This window comes from Anser anser (assembly GCF_964211835.1).
Source record: "Anser anser genome assembly, chromosome: 1".
NCBI classification, from domain to species: Eukaryota; Metazoa; Chordata; class Aves; order Anseriformes; family Anatidae; genus Anser; species Anser anser.
This window is the reverse complement of record NC_139720.1, coordinates 1,597,885-1,625,532: the sequence shown is the minus strand read 5'-3', so window position 1 is coordinate 1,625,532 and position 27,648 is coordinate 1,597,885. Positions and strand designations below refer to the sequence as shown.

General features: G+C 49.3%; 2 protein-coding genes across 3 annotated transcripts; one reads left to right on the top strand and one right to left on the bottom strand.

Annotated features, from left to right (window-relative positions):
• Window positions 1-239: 239 nt before the first annotated feature.
• COPG2 (COPI coat complex subunit gamma 2) lies at window positions 240-21,335 on the top strand. 2 transcript variants are annotated; one of them, XM_083841172.1, is made up of 24 exons: window positions 240-343; window positions 1,692-1,744; window positions 2,411-2,491; window positions 3,328-3,399; window positions 4,475-4,554; window positions 5,363-5,438; window positions 5,847-5,939; window positions 7,119-7,205; window positions 8,261-8,418; window positions 9,110-9,243; window positions 9,990-10,057; window positions 10,692-10,880; window positions 11,741-11,836; window positions 12,198-12,441; window positions 13,405-13,480; window positions 14,660-14,763; window positions 15,638-15,763; window positions 16,642-16,704; window positions 16,828-16,967; window positions 17,280-17,451; window positions 18,410-18,507; window positions 19,185-19,323; window positions 19,735-19,833; window positions 20,818-21,335. In XM_083841172.1, the coding sequence occupies exons 1-24, from the start codon at window positions 307-309 to the stop codon at window positions 20,946-20,948; spliced, it is 2,616 nt and encodes an 871-aa protein (XP_083697298.1). In that variant the 5' UTR covers window positions 240-306; the 3' UTR covers window positions 20,949-21,335. The 2 variants fall into 2 exon arrangements, with proteins under 2 accessions (XP_083697298.1, XP_083697299.1); XM_083841173.1 differs by having other exon boundaries at window positions 300-365.
• MEST (mesoderm specific transcript) lies at window positions 21,232-27,388 on the bottom strand (the record flags this gene model as incomplete). Its single annotated transcript, XM_083819717.1, has 9 exons — window positions 21,232-22,621; window positions 22,663-22,684; window positions 22,736-22,867; window positions 23,363-23,439; window positions 25,483-25,584; window positions 26,061-26,125; window positions 26,316-26,441; window positions 26,578-26,872; window positions 27,384-27,388. The coding sequence occupies 9 exons, from the start codon at window positions 27,386-27,388 to the stop codon at window positions 22,381-22,383; spliced, it is 1,065 nt and encodes a 354-aa protein (XP_083675843.1). The 3' UTR covers window positions 21,232-22,380.
• Window positions 27,389-27,648: the final 260 nt, after the last annotated feature.

Sequence of the window (27,648 nt, the reverse complement as noted above, 5' to 3'; positions counted from 1 at the left end):
TGTTGAGGGGCTCAGATATTTGTTTGCTTTGTTTGTCCGTCTGTCTGTCAGTCGGGGGGGGTCCAACAGCCCCTCACAAAATGGCGCCGCGGCTCCTTTAAGACTCGGGGGGGGGGGAGCGAGGAGCTCAGTCCCTGCCCCGACCCCTCCGCAGCAGGGGAGGGGGCGTGGCTTGGAGCGACGGACGGACCCGAAAGGCTAAGAGCCTTGAGTGGCAGTCCTGTGAGCCAATCAGATCGCAGGCTGCGAGGCGGCAGGGGGAGAGGGGGCGGGAGCCGCCGCTGAGGCGGTGGCGGTGGCGGCGCCATGTTGAAGAAGGCGGACAAGAAGGACGAGGAGCCCGGTCCGGCGGGGCGGCAGCGGGGGTGGGCGGCGGGTTCCTGAGGGAGCGGCTCTGAGGAGCTCCGGGGCCGTGCGAGCTGAGGGGATTGGGTTTCCGCCTGCCGCCGTTACCGGCTCTCCTCTCGCCGGGCCCCAGCCCGGCTGCGGCCGTTTGGGGGCTCGGGGGGCCGCGGTCGGGCACCTCAGGGGGTGAGGAGCCCCTGAGGCGCAGGTCGGGGCTCGGGGGGCAGGGAGCTGCTGGTGCTGCCCCGAGGCTGCCCCGTTACAGGCCCCGAGCAGCGGGCGGCGGGGTCGGTTCTCGTGCCGGTCCCAGTTTCCCTCCGCTGGGGGTGTGAGGGCTGAGGGATGGGAGAATTAAACGTTAAAAGGTGCTTATGGTAGGAAAAGGGTCAAGAGCAGGGTTTGAAGGGGTCTGTGTCTGTGCAGCAGGGGTTCTGAGGGGTGTTTTTGCTGTCAGCGTGCTGCCCGCAGAGAAGTGCCATCTCCAAGAAGTTAAATGCCTTCAGAGCGAAGAGTTAAGCTCAGAGTTAAACATCGGCGCTCTTCGGAAATCTCAAAGAGAAGATGGTTCCTCTTAACCGCCTCTGAAACTAAAGGCTTCCCTCTGCTTTCCAGCAGAGATTCAAACTGTATTGGATACCAGATGTGCAATAGTTGGCATAGCTGGTTCTCCAAACGGTGCACCGGAGTTGAAATGGACAAGAGATGGATTTGAGCCTCATGCCATGTCCCATCCCGTTGTCCATCCATTGTCTCCCTCTGCCCCCAAATATTTTTGAAGTCCTCCTGCAGATTTTGGTTTTAGCCACTAAATAACTTCTCAGCCCCATAATCTGGGTGGCTAAAAGGTTGAGAAGTCACAGCACGGAGATGAGTCTCGGATCTGTGGTTTTGTGATGTGCCGTAGCCAGGCTGGTTGTGGAGTTTGCTGAGTAGCCCTGCTTAGTGGTGTGCTTGTTTTTCGGATCCCGAGTAGCAGCCCCATCCTGCTGTGTTCGGCGCTCCTTGTGCCTGAAGGAATAAAGGGGACTAGGAAAAAAAAAAAAAAGCTTTATATAAAATGACTGTTATTAACTACCTCAGTAGTTAATACTTTTCTCCCTCACCCTCCAGCTGTGTTTAAAGCCTGTCACCCATTTTTTCCTGTACCTCTGAATATACGGCTTAAGGAATTGGATTCACAGCTGTTGATGGGGAACATCAGTTATTCAAAGAGGAATGTCATTGTAGCATCGAGGTGTTTTTGTAAAGTTTAGGAGCTGTTCCTGCATGTACGATTCTGTTGCTTTTATTATTGGCGTTTGTGATGGATGGTTTCCTTTAATTGAGAGTTTTCTCTTGTTGTCCAGGTAGTGGCTCTAATCCTTTCCAGCATTTGGAGAAGAGCGCTGTGCTGCAGGAGGTATGAACAGTACCTTAACCCTTTCTGATCGGGGGGGGAATTAGCAGCTTGAGGAGGAATTACAGTGCAACTTGCAGGCAATGCGAACAGCGAAGTTTGAATAGTTGATTTAAAATCAGAGGGGGTGTAAAAGTGCACATAGAGCTACTATATCAGGGTTTTCATATGGCAATTAGATCTTTCTGAAGAGATGCCCTGCTTGGTTTCCTATTCTCATTTGATATACTCTCTTATGGGTCTTCCTGTTTCTCTTTGTGTTCCCCTAAGTGGTGAGGTGAATGTGTGGTTAAATAACAGATTTTTGGGGTACAGACAGCAACAACAAGGAACTTAATTTCAATTTTCTGTTCCCACAGGTTATTACTAAGTAATGTTTGGGCTACAGATGCTAAGGAAAGAACAGAGTTGAAATTTTCTAGGTTATGCTTTTATTTTAAATTATTGTGTTAGTACCAAATAGTAAACTGAGTCATTGTCTCTTGTTGAGACGCAAGAGATGGCCACACTTGAACTGGACATCAAAAATATGTTAACTGGGACACATTTTAGAATAATAATGAAGTTATAAGCTGCTCGGTTGAAAGCAAACTGCTTTAATTTTTATGGTAAGGACAAATTGTTAGTGTTGGATTACAGTGTAATACAGTATTTGTGCTGTGCTTGCAGGCGCGTATCTTTAATGAGACCCCCATAAACCCACGAAGATGCCTGCACATACTTACCAAGATCCTTTACTTGCTGAACCAGGTAATGATTGTTTCTTGCCAGCCAGAGCGCGCGTTCCCAAGGCTAATTTCTGGTAACCTTCATTGTGAAAGAGGTTTTATAACTCCTGTCAGACTCAGGAGGTAGGTTTTAAGAAATAGAGTGCTTATGCTATAGTATTACGTGTCCCTTTCTGACTAAGGTGAGGTATGTCTATGTCCCTGAAGCTTTTAAATCTTTTTTCGAGTGCCAAGTGCGCGCTGCTGTTTGGTCTGTGTTGACTGTCGTTGAGCAATTAAGAGTCATTTGTGGTTGCCTGCCTGAAGTAGGAATAACTGAGGTGAGATAAGAGAACAAGGTGTCATTTTGTTTGTGGGGAAATTGGAAGCGTGGTAAGGAAAGGAATTTTACGCTGGGTAACCACGACAGTTTCCTGCCTGCGTGGCCTGAGCCAGGCGGTATTTGACACAGGGTTACTGCTGGCTGGGACGGCCTGCGCTGCTCGCTCTTCATTAGCACCAGTCGTCTTCGAGTAGGTGCCTCTTCAAGCAAGGGCATCTGTGCGCTTAAGAAGCGTGGTGCAAAGCCAGCTGCTGACACGCTAACCTCAGAAGAGGGACCAGAGGTTACAGGGCCGACTGTTGTGGCGCTGTACAGCTGTGGGTGGCGCTCACTGAAGCCAAGTGGGTAACAGTGCCAGTGACGGCCTTACTCCCTGGGAAACAAGGTGAGGGAGGGACTGCTCCTCACATGAGGAACAAGTCTTGAAAGAAAACATCCTTGGGATGTGAGTAGGCGCTAGAGGTAGGGACTGAGGTGGAGGCTACTGGATAATGATAGGATTATTTTTCCTCTCACTTCTCGCATTCTCTTTTCAGGGTGAACACTTTGGAACCACTGAAGCCACAGAAGCTTTTTTCGCAATGACTAGGTTGTTTCAGTCTAATGATGTAAGTGCCTGGCGTTTAACGCTTTCTGCCTCCCTGGTTTTTGTTTGCAGTAATTACAAAGCAGCTGAGTGCTGGGCTGTGGGAGGAGGGTGAGGTGAGCAAACCACTTGCTGAAGGCAATTCACCGTTTGGAAACAAATGACTGAAATGATTGCAGTAACACGCAGCTCCTTCTGCAGGTTGCTTTTGGTGGTTTATTTTGAATTCCTGTTGTAAAGAATGTGAATGATGACAGAAGGGCTTAGTATACCAATCGGTATAATGTTAGGAATGTTTTTTACGCTTGCAAATAATCAGCTCTCAAAACGAAAGTTAAAAAGTTGCTTGTAGCTTAGCTGGTTCTATTCCCTAGCACGACTCGCTGTATTTGTTAATCAGCATGCAATAGAGGCGTGACAACATCCTAAAAACGTTGGATTAAACTTTGGATTTTGCCCGATGTAAAGTCCTCTCCTGGTCTCTTCTGCGGAGGGTGTAGAACTTAGCAGAGCATGCTTCCTGGGTTGGATTTCATTCACGTTGGTTAAGATGAGCTAGCGCTTCAGTTTTGGGGGGGACTTGTCTGAAGAGAGTTCCGTGTGTAACTGTCAAAAGGCAGAATGAACATTTTGGAAGCACAACGCGTTTTGTGACCTCTCCCATATCCATATTGCAGAAAGAGTATTTTCTAATGCAAAAATGTCATTTGCTTTCAAAGAATTAAAATGGCAGCGCTCTTTGCATATCTCTGTTCTTCTTTTGCAACAAAAGAGGAAGTTTTTAAAGCATTTGGCTGGTAATTGTGAGGTTTCTGCTTGTAGGCTTGGTGTGCCACTTCGCTCATAAACAACGCACAGATTTTCTTTCCGTTAGTCCTATCATTTTGTAAGACATCTCTTAGTTGTTTCCTGATTTGTTTGATAGTAGGAGGCAAGAGCAGCGTCCAGCTTTCAATCAGGGTTTTACTTGGGTGCTTATGACTTTGTATGGACGCGGGGAAGGGGGCGTGCTGTGTCTGGTTTCCTTCTAAAACTTGTGGGGAGTCTTCATTCATAATTGCCTGAGTTTAATGTTTTTCTGCAATTCGCTTTCACAGCAAACCCTTAGACGAATGTGTTACCTTACTATCAAAGAGATGGCCAATATTTCCGAGGATGTCATCATTGTCACAAGCAGGTATGCCCTTTTCTGCAGCTACCCTATCAGAGCTCTGAAACAATTAGCTACATTTTGACATGTTTGTTTTAACCACTAGGGTTTTTTTGTAATTGTGCAAGGATACAGCAAGGGAAAACAAGTTGTTCCATGCCACCTATGAAGTGTTAATTTCTTCCTCCTGTGTTGTTATGCTTTCCTTAAAAAAAAAACAAACAAAAAACTTATATACATTTTATTAATATGTTGTTATTTTTTGTGTGTTTTCTTTTTTCTTCCACCTTATTGGTGCTGATGCTTTTGTCTTTCTTGATGTTTTGAAGCCGATTTGTTTTGCTTGTTTGTCTGATGTTTTGAACCTGTGGTTTCTGTTTCGCTTTGCTGTGAGAACAATTACGGAAAACAGAGCAAAACTCAGCTCGTTCCAGCACTGAACTATCAATTTTTATCACTGTAGAGTAGAAGTGACAGTTGTTGTGAGAACAAATTCCAGAGGTACGGTTTTTGCTAAGAGAATTTGGTTTTGTTGATTGAAGCTGTTCAGCAAACAAAATTTTATGAGGTAGAAAGAAGAACGGCTGTGCTAAATAAACCGGCTCCATGGTAGAGCAATTTTATGGACTACATATCTTTGTAATGCTCTGTATTTCTATAGAATCTGATGTTAATAATTTTCAAATAGCTGATTATTAAATTGTTTCTACTGTATCTTGGCAGTTATGTGGTAACAGCTTGAAGGATAGGTAAATGAGATGAGCGGAGCGTTGCAAAAGGACTGAGACACTGAGATCCTAAAGAAGTGTTAACAGGTTGTCCTTGATTATTTCAGTTTGACCAAAGACATGACAGGGAAGGAAGACGTATACCGAGGCCCGGCCATCAGAGCACTGTGCAGGATCACTGATGTAAGTACAAAACGCTTCCGTTGGAGAGATGAGAAGTGTATTTAAAATCAAATTAACTACTCTGTAGCAGGGTGCTTTCTTAGAGTAGAAGGGGAATTTCCACTTCAGGGAGGACTGCTCCGAAGCCCTGTGCTGATGTGGAGGCTCTGGAGCTGTGGCGCTGTAAAGGTGGAGTTAAAAATCAGGAGCTTTGGAGTTCTGGTTTCTGCTCGGAGACTGCCTTGCTGTGGGCTTTGTGTTGCTGAATCTTCAGGAGTGGGCACTGATGTCTCCCTTGTGTTTTTAGAATTAGGTGAGGCGTCTTTCTGAGGGCTTTTTGAACATGTTGTGCATTTGTTTTTGTCGTAGCGTTTATACTTTACCCCCAGGGGTTGAGCATCAATGCTTTCTTTCCCCCTCTTCTCACAGGGTACGATGTTACAAGCCATCGAGAGATACATGAAGCAAGCCATTGTGGACAAAGTCCCCAGTGTGTCTAGTTCTGCACTGGTGTCTTCCTTAGTAAGTACAGCAGTAAATTGTTGTAAATCTGTGCCTTGTGTTGTGGCTGGGAAGGCTAGTCCGCTGCATGTGCAGCTTTGCTTGGCTTTTGTTTTGTTCTTTCCTCATCTCCCTTTCCTTTGATAGGACTCCTCTTTGTCTTCTCGCTGGAAAATAGACATAAACAGCAGCAGTGGAGTTTCCTTTGTCTCAAGTAGTCTCTCTGTCTCCTTCCTCGATCTTCTCTTGTTTTAAAGTACTTCGGTTGTATCGCTCAAGCACCAAGTGCTTGGTTATCTCTGCGTGTAGTTAATGTAGAACATTGATTTGTCTGGGGAGGGACTTGTCTTTCTTTTTAAACGTCAAGCACACTGACGGCCATAAAAGTGCTGATCAGTGCTGATCGTTTTGCTGAGAGTAAGTAAAAGCAACCTGCCCCGTTTTGGGAAAGAATTGGCACCGATGACTGAAAGAACGTTTAAGTTACGCAACAGAAAGTAAAAGCAGCCGGCTTTGTGCTGTGCAAAACCCACATCATTGAAATTGCTGCCCTGGTACAACTGCAATTCAAGATTATTTTTGCTAATACCTAGTAGGGGGGCCAGGTGAAGAAGTTTGCCGTGTATTTTCTCTCCATCGTTTTCAAGAAAAGGCTGGAAAAGACCTTGTTAATTTAGTATTTTTATTAAAGGGAGAAAATGCAAGTGAAAGCATGATAGTCTGAGACTGAGATGGAAGAAAAACAGTGGTTTATAGGTGCGTAGGATAACAAGACTGGTTGCACTGGGAAAGAAATAAATAAAAAACAGGAGCTAAGAAGTTTAGCTGATAGGGTAGAGCAGGGCTTGTGCAAGACCCCGAGGGTGCAAGTGAAGCTGTATTAATACTGACAACTGAAGGCCTCCTCCTGAACTAGCAGCAGGTAGATGGATTGCCCCGGGTTTGTCTTCTGTCTGGTTTGGACATAAACAAAATCTCTGAGTTACTTCTCGCTTTATTGAAACAGGCGTCCTGTTGTGTAATTTGGGAGTTATTGTACGTGTCCTAAATATGTATCTGGGAGTTATTCTTCGTTACCAGTAGTGTGCAATAAAGCGGTAGATGGTCTTGAAGTAGTGAAACCGAAAAACAAGGCTCATGGTACTTCACGGTGCTTCTGCTATCAGCTTGTTTGCAGTCTCAATTTGTGGCTTCTTCCAGCACATGATGAAGATCAGTTACGATGTAGTCAAACGGTGGATCAACGAAGCTCAAGAAGCAGCTTCTAGTGACAACATTATGGTACAGGTACGTTTCGGGGGGCTGCCCCAGGAAGCTGTAAACACGCTACAGGGTTTTAATGGTATTCTGGAAGTTCTTATAATAGCTTTAGAAAAAGGAACTGGTATTCATTTTTCCTTATTCTTTTAAAAACAGTGGTTTTGTTTTGAGGGAAATGATTCCACAGTGTCAAAAACCATGGATTTCTGCACAATCCCAGTGCAAGACAATTAGTAAGTGGCTCTTTAGTGCAATCCTCTGCCCTTTCCCTGTGGGTCTTTTGATAGCTGGAATGCTGCTGACGGGTTTCACAGTAGGTATTGCAGGAGAAGGGCTCTGAATCTGAGTTTTCACAAATCTCTCTGCTTTCCAGAATACCAGTATCTTTCATCTTGGCCTGCATAAAATTCGCCAGTTATTGCAGGACCGCAGGGAATAGCCCAAATATCTGTGATAGCCATATTAGCAAAATCTTTGTATAAATATTCCAAACAGTTATGGAAATGACAGTATTTATTTACGACTAACAATCAGAAACAAATCTACAATACCAGCTTTGTTTGTGCCCAGTTAGCAGCTTCATTAAGCTTTACTGTGAATCAGTCTCATGGAAAAAAAACAAAGCAAGAAAAAAACACTGCAAGAAATTGGAAATGTTCCTTTGTACTTTAAACATGAATGTCTCAAGGATTTTTGTGTGGTCAACTATGATTTGAAGGGCTTGGGGTACCGTGGATATTAAGTATACTAGAAAAGCAAGTGCTACGGTGTATTATAGTTAAGCCGAAGCCTCAGAAGTTCTGGTGTTTAATGGAGAGAAAATGAAGTAAACTAACTTCATGACTCCTTTGATCTTTAAAAATGTATTGAGGCTTTCTTGAGGGTAGGCGGGAAAGGAAAGGAAGTACAACAGATCTTTGTTATTTGTCAGGAAACTCAGATCATTTGAGGTTAGAAGGTACTTCTGCTAGGAAACAGCAATTGTAAGACACAGAAGAGGGCTGATAATCTGCCTTTTCCAACTGCATTATGCATTTAATATCCTCATGTGTTCCTGTGCACATCTGTTTCTGATCTAACAGTACCATGCTCTGGGGCTGCTCTATCACCTTAGAAAAAATGATCGCCTCGCAGTTACCAAAATGCTGAATAAGTTCACAAAGTCCGGCCTGAAATCCCAGTTTGCGTACTGCATGCTGATCCGAATTGCAAGCAAACTCCTGAAGGAATCTGAAGAGGGGTGAGTAGGAAGCAAGGTGTGAATTACAAAATTAATGGTAGTTTGAGGTAAACAGTAGCTCGGATTTTTTTTTTTTTTTTTAAGTATGTGGAAGTCTACACACAGAGCCACAGTGTTAAAAACGATGCGCAGGTAAAAGCAGAATGCTAGGCTGAACTGAGTAGCAGTTTGTCTGGTAGTTGTGTGGTGAGTTTTGTGTGTTTTTGTTTTGGCACCACACCAGAACTCACTTTAGAGTACAACTAAAACTGCAGAATAATCTCCGGAGGGGAGGAGTGTTCTGTACTTTGCCTACTTCGTTGTCTTTCCAACTCGGTGAGGATCTATCTATATTACGGTGATAAAAACAAAAGGAACTCTATTCTGATCTCATACTAGCAGAGGAGTTATCTGAGAAATTAATTTTCACTGATAACAATTTCATCGGGAAGTTTTTGTTAGTGGTGCGTGATACATGATTAACCATAAAGTATTTATTTGTAGGGTGCGGGAGTTCTGGCTTGTAGAAGATAAATATAAAAAAGAAGAAAAAAATAGTAAATAGGAAACTTATTGCTCAAATATGAGTTGGGCAGCATCAGAAACATGAGACCCAGGGCAGTAACTGTGCTTTCGGCCAAGTTCTCCGAAATACAGCATCAATGATTGCGTGTAGTTCAGCATCACAACGTGAAATGCCATCTCTTTGTAGACATGAAAGTCCACTCTTCGACTTCATTGAGAGCTGTCTGCGGAATAAGCACGAAATGGTTATTTATGAAGCTGCTTCTGCAATCATCCACCTGCCAAACTGCACAGCGAGGGAGCTGGCACCTGCTGTTTCAGGTTGGTCCGAGAGCCCTGTGTCCTGCTGACATGGCTGAAAGAAAGGGCGGCAAAACACGATACAGAGACAGTACAGCATAACTGCAGTACTGGACTCAAAACCCAAATTTTCTGATTGCTCCCAGATTTAGGGGGCGTCTGGCTGGGAAACAACTTGATCCCTTTTTACTCTTCATCCAGAGCTTTACAGAGGGGACAGGAGAGGTGGCACGGGGTGATGCCTGCCCTTTTCCAGCTGCAGGAAGGGAAGGTGGGAGGAAGGTAGAGGAGAACTTGGGTAGAGGAGGTAGTAAAGATGTGTCACTAACTGCTATACAGACAGCCTATTGTTGTTATAAGATGAAAAACAAGCTTTTTTTTTTTTAAATTTGCTGTTGATCTTAATTAGCTGTTGAAACTAGAAATCAGTTTATTAATAGAGCTGCACAAATGTTTAGTGTGCCATCTGCATAGTTGAATGTGGATACCTCAGACTTCCCTCTCCACTCCCTTTTTTTTGAAAGAGACCACATTTGGTTTTCTCTCATGGTGATTTCTGACTCTGCTATTTGCACCTCTCAATATCAAAGTGCTGGCACAAGGCAACTTCCCTTTCCTCATCTGGTATGGGCATAAGGGCTCTCACCTTCTGCTCCTCAGACGTTACGGGTGCCTGGAGGGGCAGTACTGGGAGCCAGTTTTTGTTAAGCAGTCTCTTCTCTGTAATATTTTGTCATCGCTTACTTCTCTTGGTTCTTTATTTTCAGTGCTGCAGCTTTTCTGCAGTTCTCCCAAACCTGTCTTGAGATACGCAGCTGTACGGACCCTTAATAAAGTGAGTGCTTCCGAGATCTTCTAAACAAGCATAAGTCTCTGAGCATCAGAGGAAGCCAGACTTCAGTGCCTAATGGTGTGTCACCTAAACCAGCAACTGCTGGTGTGATTACTGTATTCCAAAATACTCTGTGTTGGAGGATTGGCTTTTCTGTGCCAAATTTCCTGGGGTGACAGAAATCTTTTCTTAACTGAAGCTCTTATTTGCTTATTTCTAGACCACAGGGCTATAGCGGGCTGTAGCTGGATGACTTGTGAGCTCTCAGCTGTGTAAGGAAGCAGAGCCTCAGATATTTAATGCTGTGAGAAGTGTGGATAGGGCGTGTGTGAAGGAAATAACGTTCTGGTTTCAGGGCAGCACGCTACACAGAAGTAGAGCAAGACGCGGGTCACGTTATGTGACTGTCGAACTCATGAGCTGTAACTTTTAAGTTAGAGGAGTTCATTTCAAAAACCGAAACAAGAATGCAAATCGAAATCAAAATGCATTGATTGCATCCTGCCAGTAGCGCACGATGTAGGTTTAGTTGCAGTGCTTGAAAAAACAAGGACTTTGATACTTGCTTCACTGAAAGCTTTGAACTCTGCAGGATGGCGCTGCTCTCGCGTAACTTTTGAAATTGTTTCCTTTACAGGTGGCCATGAAGCATCCATCTGCAGTCACTGCTTGCAACCTGGACCTGGAAAACCTCATCACGGACTCCAACCGCAGTATTGCTACCCTCGCCATCACCACCCTGCTGAAGACAGGGAGTGAGAGCAGTGTAGACAGGCTCATGAAACAGATCTCTTCCTTCGTGTCAGAAATATCAGATGAGTTTAAGGTGTGGCATTGGAGGCCTCTCCTCTTTCCAGCTGCAGGTTTTTCTCCCATTCTTGTTTTTATGAAGCTTTTCCCACTTTTTAATCCTTCAGTGACTTAGTCTAATCGAGCAAAGCCAATGTGAAATTCTGAAGGTGTGGTTCTGTGTTTTCCAACTGTCAAAATACACTTTTCCATTTCCTCTCTCCGCTCTGAAAAAGGATATACATCATTTGGTAGATTCCTGGCTCCTGCGCTGTTTCCTATAAAACTTTGTACCGTCTTCTGGTTGCCTCTTAGGAGAGGGATTTTAACTGTCTTAATCAAGTCTCTATGACTTCAGCCTGATAGGAAACCTACAGTTCACACTACTAATTTAAGTTTAATCACTGTGAATTCAGGTGATAACGTGGTTAAGGATGATTGTTTGTCTGTACCTGTCCCTCTTACACTGCGGAGTTGCCTTGAGGAGCACAGCATGCCTACAAAGTCCATGTCCACTATTGCACAGTGGTTTTACCGTATTATCTGTATGAGCGCAAGAACCAAGTTTTAGATAGCTTTGAAATTGCAAAGAGCCTTAGTGACACGATCTACCTATTAAAGTTAGAATTAGGTCAGGATTTTCACTGGGTAGAGGGAGAGGTGGGCCTTGGAATTGCCGTATGACATCTGAATACAGCCCCTCGAGCAGAGCCAGGTCTTGCAGCCTGCTAGCACAGAGCCTGCTAGCAATCCATGCTGAGAGTACACCATCAGGTTTTATCCTTCCTGTACAAGAAAGTAATCTGTCAAAGCGACAGTTCGAGATAGGGAGAAGGCTGTGCTGCTCTTAGAAAAACAAAATGCGTGTGCCTAACGTCCTTCTCTGTTGTTTTGCAGGTAGTGGTAGTACAGGCTATCAGTGCTCTGTGCCAGAAATACCCGCGGAAACACAGCGTCATGATGACCTTCCTCTCCAACATGCTCAGGGACGATGTAGGTTTGAAACGTTCCGTGTAGTTCTGGGCAGGGAGCTCTGATGGTGTGAAGGGTCTCTTGCCTTACAAGACCTCGTTTATCTTGTGGGTCAGACCTGTCTGAAATCTGCTTCTGAATTAGAGTTGGCGCGTTAAAAACCCTTCTGAGGAAATTCTCGTGATGATGTGCCTCTCTTGGTGGATGGGAACTGGGAAGACCCTATTAGATTATCCAGCCTGTCTCGTCTTCTCTGTTTATGTACAAATGTTTGTTTTGTTTTCCTCAATGGAAAGAAGTAATTGAGGCATGAGGGGAGCTGTGTAGAACTGCAGTCTGAGCTCTGCCTGCTGGGTGAGTGTCCTTGCTTTGCTCTTCCCAGGGTGGCTTCGAGTACAAGCGAGCCATTGTGGACTGTATAATCGGCATCATCGAGGAGAATCCCGAGAGTAAGGAATCTGGCTTGGCTCACCTCTGCGAGTTCATCGAAGACTGCGAACACACCGTCCTAGCCACAAAGATCCTGCACCTGCTGGGGAAAGAGGGGCCGAGGACCCCGTCCCCGTCGAAGTACATCCGCTTCATATTCAACAGGGTGGTGCTGGAGAACGAGGCTGTGAGGGCTGGTGAGTTGAGCTAAAAGGCTGGCGTGATGTCTGACTTCTGCCCCTCGTCTTGTTTGCTTGGAAATCTCCCGTGCTCAAGATTAAGGATTCCTCAAAAAAAAAAAAGAAGCTTGTTGCAGACTGACGCTTCCTTCCTGCAGGGCCTCAACAACGAACCCTTTAGAGTGTGGCGTCTTTTTTTCGCATTTTGGGCCTGGTTTTGGAGAGGTATTGGCTCGATCTCCAGAGTGCTGGAGGAGGAAGCCCTGCTGGGGAGGGAGGAAGGAAAATGAGCTGACAAATACAGTATGGTCTTCTTGGCGTTTGGTTTTTGATGACAGCTCTTCTGGTCACCATTTCCTAACTTGTAACCTGGGAACACATGGAAAGCATCCCTCTGAGACCGTACTCTGTACGGATATTTCATCATATAGCTTCTTTTTTTTTTTTTTTAACTCTCAAGGCCATAAAGACTACTTCCTTACTGAACTTTCTGTTTGTATATGTGGAATTTATCAAAGGCAGAGCTGAGCTGAAATGAGAGTAGTTTGGACAGGCCGCTTTAGGTGATTGCTGAGGAGTTTCGCCTCCTTGCAGAGTCGCTGGCCCTGCCCACCACTGGATGCATCTGTATGTGGAAAACAAAGATAGCCAGGAGTGTGAGCCACTGCTAAGGGTAGAGGGGCCAGAGACTGGAACAAGCTGTGGAGCTTGACCTAACCTCATCTGGCAGAGGATTCTCTTGCAACAGGGTTGTAGGGCGGTCAAGCTCGCCTTGGCCTGTTAGTCCCTAATGTCAAACTATTTCCTTTTGAAAATATAAAAATACTTTAATCTTTCCGTATCTTTAACGAGTTTGTGGCGTGGAAGCGACAACCTTTGTGACTGGAACTTCGGGACAGCAGTATGCACAACGCTCTGGGTCTGCTGTGAAATCTGCGTGTAGCGTTCGCACCTCTGATGCCGCCCTGTTTGCTCTTGCAGCTGCTGTAAGCGCGCTGGCAAAGTTTGGTGCCCAGAACGAGAGTCTTCTTCCAAGCATCTTGGTGCTTTTGCAGAGGTGAGTGGGTCTCACTGTGCCGTGTAGGGGCTGAGTAGCGGTGACACCGGGTGCTTTGCTCCACAAAGAAGGAAGTTAGGCCAGGCTGGAACGCGTGCTGGGTCTGCTGAGCGGGTGGCTGCCTTCCTTCCTGGCTGGTGGGAACGCAGGGCTGCTGAATGCGCGTAAACAAAGGATGTGGTGGGTTATGGAATCATCTGACAGTTAACCTGATGTGAAAATTTTCCTTAGTGGGTAATAAATCTACAGTAATTCGATAAATGTGCATTTTTGCATCCCTTTGAAGCAAGAAAATAGATGTCCATGTTATTCATAAATAGTAAAAGGTCTGTGGCTGGTCTCAGGTGTTCCAGCTCTGCAGCTTTGTGCGCGTTGCGCTAAGACCACCCAACCTTCCTAAGTTGTCTGTTCCGTAAATGTCACGTTCTTCCTGTGTGTAGCACCATAGTGTACCAGAAACCCAGACTATGACTGACTTCTGTGGCGAAATAAATAATTCGAATTATGAAACGCTTCAGGAAAAAGGCAACCTCGGCATAGGTGCAGGTGAAGAACTGCAGTGACAAGTGACCGGAGCAATGTGGAAGAAAAAACAGAATAAGTTGCCAGGAGGGGGGAGAGGATCTCTTTTTATAAGGCACCTGCTGTAATTGGGAAAAACTAGGTGAATGTTTGAGCACACGGACGTTTTTTCAGTATGAAATAGCAAGCAGCTTTAACACGGTGGTTTTCGTAATCTTTTTCTTCTCCTTTTTTATCTCAAAACAAAGCTGTTTAATAAAAAAAAAGGGCAACTGCGTGGTGCAGTTAGCCATAAAATGCAGGCTCCAGGTGTGCGTTCTGTAGTCTAGCCACGTGTGTGAGGTGTTTTGGTGCATCTCCTTTAGCCTTAGGTTTTTCTAGTGTGGCACTTGTATACAAGCTTCAGGTTAGCATCTTCTGACTGAAAGAGCTGAGTGAAATATCCCGTCTTTTAAAATCTTACGTTTTCTGGTCAGCACATGTGGGTGTGACAGCTACCGTGTTGTCTGAATGCTTTTTTTCCACAATTTGCAAATCCATCAGGAGAGCTCAGACTATCGCTGCAGTATCAAGCCCAGCCTGGTCAGTGCCATTTGCAGCTCAGCTCTCACAACGTCCTGAGCAAGCCGCCTTCTGTCCTTTTGTTCCCCAAACCAGGTGTATGATGGACAGCGATGACGAAGTTCGGGACAGAGCAACCTTCTACTTGAATGTACTTCAGCAGAGACAGATAGCCCTGAATGCTGCTTATATTTTTAATGGTCAGTGGTAGAAAGAAATGTGTGCACGCCTGAAGTGTGAGCTGTTATTTCACATTCCGTATTATGGGTGGGTTTAGTTGCTGTAAGAATAATTTTCTGTGATGCGTCTGGGGGTAACTTGGGTCAGAATAACTGGAAGAAATGGAACCGTGTGTTTCTTCTGGCACTAGTGCTTTCCTCAAAGGATTTGTGTCAACTGAGAATGGCAGACTTAGCAAAATATGGGAGGGATCGTCTGGGTAAACAGAGCAGGAATATGGGCTGGGCTTTTTTTTTTTCATCATTGCCTCTTCCGTCACTTGAGACAAGTTTCTTAACCTTTGCACCGTCTTCTCCGTTGCAAAATGCGGATGACATATCTCGTTGTGAGGGCTGGTTATAAAAAGATGTATTAGAGTTTATGCCAGAGTGATTGTGCAGCAAAGTATTTAATGATTAAGATTATTGCAATGTGACTTCTCTCAAGTGAACTGTTGTGACTCCAATACTCTGGAGTGGCAACTTAGTCTCTGTCATCTTCAGAGCAACTTTTTTATTCTATGCAGTGTCTTGAAGTACTTCACACGTGTGCGTGTATACAAGTGTCTGTATGTGTTTGCCGAGAAGCGAAAGTACTTCTGCCAGCTTTTTATTAGCCAAAGTCCAAACCGTATCTGTTTAGCTGTAGCCGTATCTGTTTAGCAGATTCCATGCAAGAGTATTGCTCTGCAGCCTGAGCTACAGAGAAGAGCTCTTAAAATAATTTTCCTTACTTGATCTCAAGAGGGACGGAAATGTAATGCTGATAAGTTCTTCAGACCCTGGCACCTTGTTGATTCTGGGGCAGTGAACCTCATTAAAACTGAAATCTTCTGCCTGTGATTCTGCTTTGCAGGGCTGACCGTCTCTGTTCCTGGAATGGAGAAAGCCCTCCACCAGTATACACTGGAGCCTTCCGACAAACCTTTTGATATGAAAACAGTTCCTCTGGCTACCGCACCGATCTTTGAACAGAAAGCAGGTAACGCTCAGGCTTCCTTTAAATAGGAGAGACTGGCAGCGTTCGCGTTGCCGTAATGATATTTGATGCCCGTAAACTTGGCTGCTGCCCTCGCAGTGGGGTCAGGCCAAGACGGGGGTGACTCAGCTGCATGCCTCACAGTTCAGTGTCACGGGCTCTGTGTAGGTAAGCCTGCCCGATCTTCACAGAGGAAAAACAGAACCTCTTCCAAAGAAATACGGATTGGCAAGATTTCATTATTCGTTCAGCTAGTCTTGTTATCGGATGGGAGTTTGTACATCATCAGAATTAATCTGCTCATAGATGTTTGGAAAAGGCGCGTTCCAGAAGCGCTAAGTCACTTCGCTGGCTTTCTTCCATGGTCTTGCACAATTCTTGCATCTTGACCTTGCACAAGCTTTCTAGAGAAGGTTTTTTTCCCCCCTTTCTCATTTTCCCTTCCTATCTGTTAGATATGGGAGATAGCAGCTGCGTAATTTCGAATTACAGGGGTTATGTGCTCTCACGCAGAGTAAATAAGTTAATGCCTTCTGAGAAACGGCAGCTTGTCTTGTAAATTGCTGTTCTCGTACATCATGGCGGTGGTCATGTTGTATGCTGAAGCTGGAGCAGTCACGCAGTGTGTGGTGAGCTTTTTGCTGGCTGTTCCAGACTAAAGTGCACTTTCTTCATCGTGACTCAAACATCTCCCCTCTTCTCTTCTTACAATCCAGTATTGCCTAGCAGAAAATACTCTAGCGTGTGTGAGGAGCTGGCAGTGGTAAGGAGCAGGATGTGTGAAACGCTGCAGGTTAATGAATTTTTAGTGGAGCTACAAAGGCATTTAAAACTCCCCGTTGTGGAATTGACAGCGCGATGTCTCTGCTTTCTCATCACAGAGATTGCCTTAGTGACCAGCAAGCCTGAGAAAGTTGCTCCTTCGCATCAGGATATATTCCAAGGTACGAGAGGAGATCAGCGGGTGTCCGGTGCTTGAAGCAGGGGGAGGATGGCTACAGATGAGGCGGGAGCAACGAGCAAACCTGTCGCTGAGTGTCTGTCGTCGTCTTCTCCTTTCTGTGCAGAGCAACTGGCGGCCATTCCAGAGTTTAAGAGCTTGGGTCCGTTATTCAAGTCTTCAGAACCGGTGCAGCTCACAGAAGCAGAAACAGAGTATTTTGTCCGTTGTATTAAACACCTGTTCACAAATCACATTGTTTTCCAGGTGAGGGAAATTAAAAGCCCCTGTGAGGGTGCAGTAGGGGGTCAGCCGTTAGTGAGGCCAGGGTGTAGTGTGAACAGCATTGCCACTGCACCCTAAAAAAAGACAGCTTCCCTCTTAAGGGAGTTGCACAGTAAAGTTAAGAGGGTGTGCGTTGCCTCAAAAACGATCCAAAAAAGGGTTGTAACCCATATCCATCTGCTAGAGAATTCTGGTAAAATTGAAGAGAAGCTGTGCAGCGAGACTGACTTGGGAAAAACTGGATTGGAAATGTTTCTCCTGTGCTTGAGTCCTCTTCAATTTATTCTTCTGCAGTTTGATTGCACAAACACGTTGAACGATCAGCTGTTAGAGAGAGTCACTGTGCAGATGGAGCCGTCGGACGCTTACGATGTGATCTGTTGCATCCCAGCACCCAGCCTGCCCTACAACCAGCCGGGCATGTGTTACACCCTCGTGCAGATGCCCCAGGATGACCCCACTGCAGGTAACGACTGTGAGGGAATAAATAAATCGCGAGGAAAAGAAAGCTTTTTGAGAACAGGTGTTACAATGTTCAGGGTGTGGGATTTGGTGAGTGCATGCTTGAGATTCTAGCGCCGTTTTCCTCACGTGTCTTACTTGCTGGTTTTTATGCAGGACTTACGTTTGTGCAGAACAGTGTGCGTGCTTTTTAACTGATCGTTGGTACCGGGTGATTAAAAATGAGTTGGTAATGAGGACTGGAGAGCACGCAGGTGATACAGGAAACTGAACGTGTTCGCTTGAGTCAGTGAAAGCAGCGCGTTTGAAAACGTGGATGCTTGGTAGTGCTCAGGAACAGACTCAGTCAAAAGAAAACGCAGGTGGAGACGAATGACTGGTAACTTGGGCCTTTGCAAATTCAGCTTGTGCAAATTTTCCTCCCCCTAGAAAATTAGAAACTACTGTGAAATTTAGGAGTGAGTGATTTTCATGTGCGTAAAGCTTCTTTCTTAAGTTATTCACACACAAAAGAACCTCTGCTGGATTTGGAGTTGATTTAACGTGACTCGGCTTATCAGCGAGGTGGATTTCCTGGTTAACGCTTTAACCAGAGAAGATCAGAACCAGTCTGAATTCCCTGAACCGTGCTTTTGGATCGTGATCCGCTTGTCAGAAATCCTTGCAGGGTTTCTGCTGGTGGCTAGTGCTGACCGATGGCACTGCAGCACCCTGCAAGTCCTTGGGCCAGTGCCTGTTACGCTACGGCCTTGGCATACTCCTCCCCTGAGATCCTCCTTTAGTCTTCATCTTGGAGCCTGGGGGAAATTTTACGTGAGGCAGAAAAGTGCTCTGACCGCTGCCGTGTCTGTATCTTCCGGGAAGAGCTAACTTATTTTCTTCCCAATCCTTTTTGGGAAGCAAGGGCTCAGGCAGAAGAAACTGCGCTACTAACCTGTGAGGGCTTTCCCTTTCCTCCCCAGTTGCTTGTACTTTCAGCTGCACGATGAAGTTCACCGTTCGGGACTGTGACCCGAACACAGGAGTGCCAGAAGAAGATGGCTACGATGATGAGTACGTGGTGAGTTCAGGACCGTTTTTCTTTTCTCCTGTCACTAATTCTGGCCGTTGGGCTGACAGTTTCCTTTCAGGCCTGAAGCCAGTAAGAGAAAACAGGGGGATCTGCCTGAAACACTTCCAAAATACCCAGAGCTTGTGATTGCTTAGATCCTTACCCAAAAATAAGCTTCTGCCTAAAGTTCGTTTAACTTTAGTGTCCTGTGGAGACGAGATTTGTGGGTGTAGACGTGAAAGCAGCAATAAATTCCCAACCTTTTTCTCCAACCCCCCAAGCGTTTGCACCTCTGCGTTGTGTTCCTGGTACCAGTCAGTGCGTTACAAGCTGGATCTCAGGAAAGCGCCTGTCTTTGGGGCTCGGGGGAGGTAGAGGCTGCTTCTGGGTTCTGAGACTGCCTCTCTCCTTGCGTGTCCAGTAAGGCTGAGAATGGGCTTTGCCCCGTTTTCTGCTCTCCTTTTGTCTCTCTGATCATTTTGTGTGTATGTTTTTAAGCTTTACAGATGACCACCACAAATACCGATTTTTCTCCTCTGCTTTTTAGCACAGTATTATACATTTCTCCTGAAATTAAAGCCAGGCATGCCAGAGTTGTCGCGGCAAAACGCTGCTGCCCCTCTTTCTAAGATTAGGTTCCTCTCTGTAACTGGCAGCTGAAACTCTCCCTCGCTTTTCTCTGTCAGTTGGAAGACTTGGAGGTGACAGTGGCTGATCACATCCAGAAGGTTTTAAAGCCGAACTTCGCAGCTGCGTGGGAAGAAGTGGGAGATGACTTTGAGAAAGAAGAAACCTTTGCGCTGAGTTCAATTAAAACCCTCGATGGTGAGATGGTCTCTCCTCACTTATCGGTGACCCACGTAGTAATCCTGGTAAACCTGCCGTGCTGGGGAAATAATTAGTGTGGTAGGAAGAGGAGGAGGAGGATTTGGTGCCTTCCAATGTGACATTGTCCCAGTGACGAGGGTTTTTGTTGTAGTTTGGGATTACGGTGAGCAGAAGCTTGGCAGAGCTGTCGTGCTGAGGCTTGTTGAAGGGAAGGGTGCGTTCCTAGGCTAAGGCAGCAGAAAGGACATCACACCTTAGCTGCGGCGGTGAGGCAGCGACCAAGATCATGAATGAAAAACGATTAAGCCGTGTGGGTGCTTAGAGAGTGTTCTTTGACTGAGAACCAGCTCTCACAGAAAGCTTGGCACCAGCCTGGAGCTAACTTTCTTTTCCGATCCCTCAATGCAGAAGCTGTCAGTAACATCATCAAGTTCTTGGGCATGCAGCCCTGCGAGCGATCAGATAAAGTGCCAGAGAACAAAAATTCTCACACGCTCTACTTAGCTGGTACGTATTCACGCTGCTGAGCCCCGTGTTTCCCTGTCCCCACACAGACAGATTTTCCCTGAATGAAGGGAAACGGGTTTGGGGATTCTGCTCCCATAAAGTTTTGCTCTGTAAAAAGCTGCGAGCTGAATGAAGCCGGTGCTGGTTTCGCAGCCTGCTGCTGTGGGTGCGCTCGGGCTAGGCTCTGTGCCTCAGCACGGAGGCATTCTGCCCGGGGGAACAGGAACAAAGCCTTCCAAAGAACTTCCAGAGAAGACACCTAACTTATTTCCTTGCCAGTTGTTATTTTGGAAGTGGATTCCTATGAACGCTTTGTTTTCAAGTTCCTGCCTCTGAAGACACATCCTAAATTTGGCCTGCAGTACCCACAACTTTTTATTCGCTGGCTGTGGTCCAGGCTTACGCTTCTGGGCAATCCCTGGAAGTTAAGAACTCCACAAAACCTTCGTGCAGTCGTTAAACTGCAATGGACCTGGCATATAATGGTCCGACTGCAGGGCTGGATCCGTTCCGGGCACAGAACGGGTAACTCCAGGTCTGTTTTCGTAGTAATGTTGGAGAGGGACTGGAGGTGGCTCATCCTGCAGCCTGTTGCCTCCAGGAGCGCCGCTTCCAAGCCCTCTGGAATAAACCTAGGACTGTTCTTCCTTCACGGCAGGGGTGCTGAGCCACCAACTGCAGCGTGCTGCCTTCCCAAACTAAAAGTGACCTTCAGCTTCCTCGTTTCTGCCCGTTTAAATCTGCCTAGCCCTCCAGCAACTCATGCTGACTCCACGTGACTAATTTGGGCATTAATCTGTTACCTTTGGGATTTTTTGGGGTCGCTTCACCCTCCGTGCAGCTGGCCACAGCCTGTATCTGCCTCGCACTCGGCAGGCTGGCTGCTCCTGGGTTAGAACTACATCACTTCCTGAGCCCCTTACACTAGAAACCTGTCAAATGCTTTGGTGGTTTATTTTTATATATATTTTTTTTGTCCCTCAGGTGTGTACAGAGGCGGTTGCGACGTGCTGGTAAGGTCGAGGCTCGCTCTAGGAGACGGCGTGACCATGCAGGTGACGGTCAGGAGCAAGGAAGAAACGCCCGTCGATGTCATCCTGGCCTCCGTGGGCTGAGCTTTCCAGCGGACTCAGCTGTGGTGGAAACACCCCCTTGAAACACCAGCCAGGCGTTCCCCAGCTGTCACGCGGCCCCGTCTTTCTGCATGTAGGTTTTTATTCCTCGATTTGGTAAATATTTTGTATGATGTTACAGTAGTGGCTGGCTGGTACTGAGCCTCTCCCGTGCCCTCTCCTCCCCTGACACTTAACACATTCCCGTCTAACTTATTGCGTCTCTGGCCACTTGCGGTAGAGCAGGGAAAAGAAAAGAGGTAGGTGGTAAGAAAACGGAACTGGATTTTTGTCAGAACTAATTTTTATTAACAGAAAAATAAAACACTGGTCCAAGTGGTTGGAATTCATATAAACTACTGTTAATAAAATAGAAAATTCTTGTTCTAATTCTGTCCGCTTCCATGTCTTCAATTCAGAAAAATCCCTCCACAGGGGCTGTTTACTCAGCAGAAGCCCCTTATTCTTAATAAATTTAAAACAAAGCAGTTAAAAAACACCCAAAACCTGCAGCATCTGCCAACCCCCAAATTTACAGTCTCTTGAAGACTTCGCGTGAAATAGAGGAGACAAAAATCACTGTATAGAGAAATTAAACTTCAGCCATGAAGGTTTTTCCCTTTCTACTCTGGACTAACACTTCTCTGAGCCTTGCGTGAGGTAACACTACAGAACACTGCAGCTTTTTTGGGCTTAAAGCTGTCGAAGATTGGGAAGAAAAAGGAGGAAGGAGGACCCGGCGGTGACTTCCTTGGGAGGGGAGCTCTGCCACACATCTCCCTGGAAACGAACTGGCGTTTCTGTCCTTAACCAAGTCAGGGCGAGGAAGGAATACTGCTTCAATGCTAATTTAAACACTTCTCCCAGCTCCCTGTGGCAAAATAAATAGCTATTGCTCTGAAAAAGCCCTTGGCTTTTGCTAGGGCCAGTATTGCTCCAGGGACCAGGCACAAGGTCGCCCCGGTAGCACCGCGTGCTACAGCCCAGCTTCGATGGAGCTCCCAAGACATTCCCAAGGGCAGCTAACCCAGAAACATGTCACTGCTCCTAGGAACGTGCTCCTGGCTGCCTGGGGCAAGCAGCAAAGCCTCCCGCTGAGGGCAGGAAGGGCTCTTGGACTGACATAACTCGTGTCACGCTTCCCCTCGGGTGTCCCTGTTCTGCCCTGAGCCCTCCTGGCCGGCCAAGAAGTGAGGTAGGCAGGGCTGGAGGAGCTGTCAGCACCCTCTGACTCCTAGGCTGATGATTTTCGTCCACGCCTCCCTGCGGGCTCATCTTTTGCGCTGCTCGAAGGATTTAACTGTGCGTGTGAACGCAGCACGTTGGCAGCCAAAGCTCGGGTCGTTAGTGCGAAGCGTTGATCTGGAGATAAAATAAAATCAGTTTTTTCCTGCCCCCGAAGCCTGACTTTGGTAAACAGAGAGCAAGCAGCAGCTCAGAAGGAGTCGATGAAGCTCAGATAGGCGTTCAGGAAGCCCGTTGGATCCTCCAGCTGCGGGTAGTGGCTGACGTGGTCATCCAGCACAGACACCGTGGACGTGGGAAGCACTTTTCGGGGGGGAAGAACGCAGCAAGGGGTAAGCGCAGCAACCGCTGCGGGCTCCGCCTGCAGCCAGCTGCTGCTGCTGAGAGGGACAGGGCCCTCCTGCGCAGTCGGGGTGCTGCCTGTAATGTGGCTTTAGCACCAAATAAAACCCCAACAACCTGTGAGAGCTACAGCTGGCCCCTGGTCCACGTGCCTGGACTTTAATTCAGGTCCACTGGAGGAAAAGACAATAAATCTTAACTGCCTGACGCGGTTTTCGAATGCGTGGTTGCTGCGACTGAGAACCGGGACTTGATGCCTAAAATCGGGGGACGGTTTCTAAACTTCCGAGCTGCCTGGCTGCATAGGTTACAGGTGGGGAGAAAAACCAGCCCGGCTGGAAAATGAGCAGAGGGAAAATGTCTGAGACAAAAATCCCCCTCGAAACGAAACCCCAGCTGCGTGCCGCCGCTCCGTGGTGGCGGCGCCGTACTTGTACGGCTGAAGGAACTCCGGCTGCGGATTCACAGGGGCCCACAGATTAAATGCGCTGCAAGAAAGCAGCACGAACGGAATTTTTATTACCTGGGAACATCCCGAAGCAGGCCGGGGGAGGCTTGCTGCAGTCACAACCCCCAGCAGGGAGCTCAGGGAACGTTCAGCAGGGCGCTAAGCCCCCAGCCCAGCTCAGCACACGGTGGGGGGGTGCAAACCAGAAGCCCAAAGGGCTTTTGCTCAGCCCCCTCTGCAAGCACCAACGCTTTCCTCGAGCTTTTCCTCGTCCTCATCACGAGAGGCTCCCACGAGGAGTGGAAGGAGCCGGCGCCCGCAGGAGACGGGCGCGATTCCCCACGTCCCCCCCGGAAACCAAAGAAAACCAAATCCTACTCACGCAGGACGGAGGCGGCCACCAGAGCCCCAACCCAGCGGTCTCTGTGCTTCTTCCTCTGGTTGACGTACCGCAAAATGCTGAAGGGAAGCCCGTCGTTATAACGCTGCTGTCGCCACGAGGTGCCTGCGCAGCCCGGAGCTTGCTCTCGCAGCGACGCCCAAGGGCCCCCTGCACCCGCGTCAGCCTCCCGGGTGCAGCAGCAACAAAAAAAATAAATAAAAAATCAGCCTTCTGGTCAGCTCCCAGCTCGGCAAAGTGCCCGCTCTGTTATTTCAGCAGTCAGCAGGTAAAAGGGCAGCTCGGATCACTGGCTCCGAGCCCCTGCTGCTGCCAGCCCCGTGCCCTGCGGAGTCCAGGTCAGAGTCCTGCCTCCCGGCCGGGGCTGACCCCAGATCGCAGGGGAAAGGGGAACTGGCCCCGTAGTGCGGGTCGGGGAGCTGGGAGGATGGGGTTTGCAGCCTCCCCACATCAGGCGGAAGCAAATTTGGGTCTCATGCTCCCAGGTAAATGCCACGGGGTTGTTAAAGGAGGGGAGCGGCTCCATCCGGGCAGCGCAGCGCGGCTGTGAGTGAGCACCAAGGGGTTACTTAGAGAATCCTAAAATCATTAAGGCTGGAAAAGCCCTCCAAGCTCACCTGGTCCAACCACCCCCTCCCACCAATGTCACCACCAGACCATGTCCCTAAGTGCCATGTCCGACCTCTCCTTGAACACCCCCAGGGACGGTGACTCCACCACCTCCCTGGGCAACCCGTCCCAACGCCTGACTGCTCTTTCTGACAGAAATGTCTCCTCATTTCCAACCTGAACCTCCCCTGGCACAACCTGAGGCTGTTCCCTCTGGTCCTGTCACTGGTTACCTGCAAGAAGAGGCCGACCCCCAGCTCCCCACACCTCCCTTTCAGGTGGTTGTAGGGAGCAATGAGGTCTGCCCTGAACCTCCTCTGCTCCAGCCCAAACCCCCCCAGCTCCCTCAGCCACTCCTCACAGGACTTGTGTCCCAGGCCCTTCCCCAGCTTCACAGCCCTTCTCTGGACACGCTCCAGGGCCTCGACGTCCTTCTGGTAGTGAGGGGCCCAAAGCTGAGCACAGCACTCGAGGTGCGGCCTCACCAGAGCAGAGCACAGACGATCACCTCCCTGCTCCTGCTGGTTACACTGTTCCTGACACAAGCCAGGATGCCCTTGGCCTTCTCGGCCACCTGGGCACGCTGCTGGCTCGTGTTCAGGCAAGCACCAACCAGCACCCCCAAGGCTCCGTAAAACCCCCGCTGCTTCGCTCCGGCACCAGGGCAAACAGTGGCTTTGGCCCCACTTCCTACAAAGCAGGCCCGGGCTCCCACTTTTAACCAGCATGTTCACGTCAGCTGGGTTTTCAGGAGCTTTCCAAGGACGGGAAGCTGTGCTAAATAAACCCCCTGGTTTATGAACCCTCGGGCTTGTGGCGTTTCAGGGGCTGGAGCTATTTGTGGGCCAAGCTGTGCAGCCGGCAGTGATATTACAAGAATTTGCCCCAAGGGGACTGCCAAGCGGGCAGCGCATCGGCCCCGTGGCTGGGCTAGTTATAAAATGCTCTTGTTACAAAAGGAAGGCAACAAGCGCCCTTCGGAGAGCCTGGTTTTTATTTTTTCTATCGTTATTGTACTTTGTGATTTGGCTGGAGATTGTCCCCCGCTGTCTTTGCAGCCCCCGCAGCAGGAGGAGAGGAGTCCGCGTGCCGGGCAGGACACAAACCAGCCCCACCAAACTCACACCACCAGCCCGAGGTCCTTCCGAAAACCCCAAGCTTGGAGAGAGCCAGAATTAGCTCCGCTTGCAAACAAACCCCCCAAAATTCAAACCGTGCCCCCAGATTTCTCCCCATCAGCGGCCCTGTTCCTTGTCCCCCCTCGCTGCCCCACCACACGACGCGTCACCCTCCCCCGTCCCATTCCCAGCTGCTCCTCCATCACACCCCACATCTTTTTTGGGGGGGTTAAGTGACCCCAAAGCCCAAGAGAAGCACCCGGAGGCTCCGAGCATCCTGTGCCCAGACCTCTGACAAGCTCCGAGGCGCTGCCGGCGGACGGGGGCACGCTGCTGGTGTCGAACCGAGGAGCTCCCGCGGCGCTCCCAGCTCACCTGCCAACCACGAGATGGCCGTCGTTGGTCCTCACCGCCGTCCACGTGCCCCAGTACTCAGCCTGCGAAGGCTGCGTGTAGGGCCCGAAGACGGCCCCGAGCCTGAGGAGGGTCCGGGGCAGAAGGGCAGCAGCCCTGTTAGCGCGCGGCTCGGGCCCGAGCCCATGGCAGAGACGCGCCGAGCGCTCCCAACCCTCCGCCGTGAATCCCTCGGGAGCCGCAAGTCATCCCCCAGAGGCACCCCGAAGGCATCAAAGAGGGGTTGTAACAGCTGGCGAAGATATTTCTTTGCTCGTGTATTGTAGGTAGAGTGGTTTAGGGTTTTTGTTGCCCCCGTGATGTCTCACCTGCAGGAGAGGAGGAGTCTAGGGCATGGAGGAAAGCCACGTGGTTTATTATTAAATGCTCTGCCAACCCAACGGGAACAGCTCGTGGGACCGAGGTCACTCAGATTAGGGGCAAAACTCTGCTGGGGCGGATCCCGGGGATCCCTCCCCTGCCAAATTCCTCAAATTCCTGCCTTCGCCCCCCTCCCTGCCCGTCCCACCCGCCGCGGGAAGCACGGCGCCCCGGCTCACCCTCTGGAGAAGAAGTTCATCAGCCGCGTGATGACGGGGGACAGCGGGCCCCCGTCCTTGAGGACCTGGGGCAGGAGGAGAAAGCAGGCGGGCATCGCGCTCGGCGTCGGCCAGGAGGGCGAATCCTGCCCCTCCGGAGCGCTTTTACTTTTTTAATTTCCCCGTGTCGGAATTACGTGCAGCGTTAGGGAAGGAGGGCAGGCACGTAACCCGCTTGGCTGACGGGCTCCAAGCCCCCAGGACCACCCGCGTCACCTCTCTCTGGACGATGCCACCCGGGGAAGCCTTCCCTCCGCTGGACAAGCAGAGGCTCTCGGTCAGGACGCCCCCGATTTTGTTGTGCTCGTGCCTGGGGACAGAGGAGGAGGAGGCGACGCGCGGCTACGACCCCTCCGGGTAGCGGCGTCGCACCACCCCCAGCTCGACACGAAGGAGTTTGGGAAGGAATTTAAACACCCCAGGGGCTGGGATCGGATTGGGGGGGGGATCCTCAGATGAGGGATGAGGCCCAACAAACCCCCCCAGGCCTTCGTCTCAGCTGCAGGAGGAGAGGGCCCGGCACCAAATCCTGCCACCCCTGATGGGAACGGGCCGCTCGGGGGACACCGTGGGCCGCTCGGGGACACCGTGGGCCGCTCGGGGACACCGTGGGCCGCTCGGGGGACACCGTGGGCCGCTCGGGGGACACCGTATCGCCGTAGTCGTGGGACAGGAGGTCGATCCTCCGGCGGTGGAGGCCGAGGTGCCGCACCAGCCCCCCGACGACGCTCGCCTGCTCAAAGTTGGAGTAGCGGGGGGGCCGCCGCGAGGGCCTGGCCCATCAAAAAAAAAAAACAACCCCAAATCCTCCAAAATGAAGCCGCCAGTGGAAGAGCCTGGGGCTCGGGGCTAGGGTTTGTGGTAAGTCCCACAGCAGTCGGGGCGTCCTGGGCCAGCAGCTCCCCAAGAGGGGCCCAGGCGTGCTCCGGAGGCACCCCAAAGCCAAGAAGGGGGGGGACAAGGAATCCCTTCGACCCCCCCCCCCAGCCTTTAAAACATCCCGCTCTTTTTCGGGAGGGGATTGGGGATGGGAAGAGAAACGAGCTCCCCCCGCCCCGCTACTCACGGGCTTGTCGCTGAAGCCGAACCCGACAAAATCCGGGGCGAAAGCACTGCGCCAGCCCCTCCCAGATCTGTGGGGGGGGGTGGTGAGAAAAGCGCCCCCAAAACCCACGAAGTTCACCCCGAAAGCTCTGTCGGGGAGGGAGGGAGGAATCCCGCGTCCCCGAGCCCCTCACCCTGCTCCAGTCGTAGCTGGAGGTGGGGCAGCACGTGGGCCCTCACCCCATAACCGCCTCGCCCCGTAACCCCCGTCCCCAAAAGCCCCATGACCCCCCCCCCCCCAACGGCCCCATAGCGGCCCCCTAACCCACCCCCATGTCCCCAACCCACCACGTCCCCATAGCCACCCCATCCCCATAAGCCACCCCTTAACCCAACGACCCCCCCCCTTGGCCCCCATAACCTTCCCCACGTCCCCATAACCCCCCCCCCATTCCCATAACCCAATCCCCCGTCCCTACAACCCCCCATGTCCCCATAGCCCTCC

What these genes read in the sequence shown, in the direction of transcription:
- COPG2 (XM_083841172.1), top strand. Translation starts at nt 307, where the DNA reads ATGTTGAAGAAGGCGGACAAGAAGGACGAGGAGCCCG. An exon ending in CTGTACGGACCCTTAATAAA is followed by an intron (nt 10,058 to 10,691) that starts GTGAGTGCTTCC and finishes TTTCCTTTACAG; the next exon opens with GTGGCCATGAAGCATCCATC. An exon ending in AAATATCAGATGAGTTTAAG is followed by an intron (nt 10,881 to 11,740) that starts GTGTGGCATTGG and finishes GTTGTTTTGCAG; the next exon opens with GTAGTGGTAGTACAGGCTAT.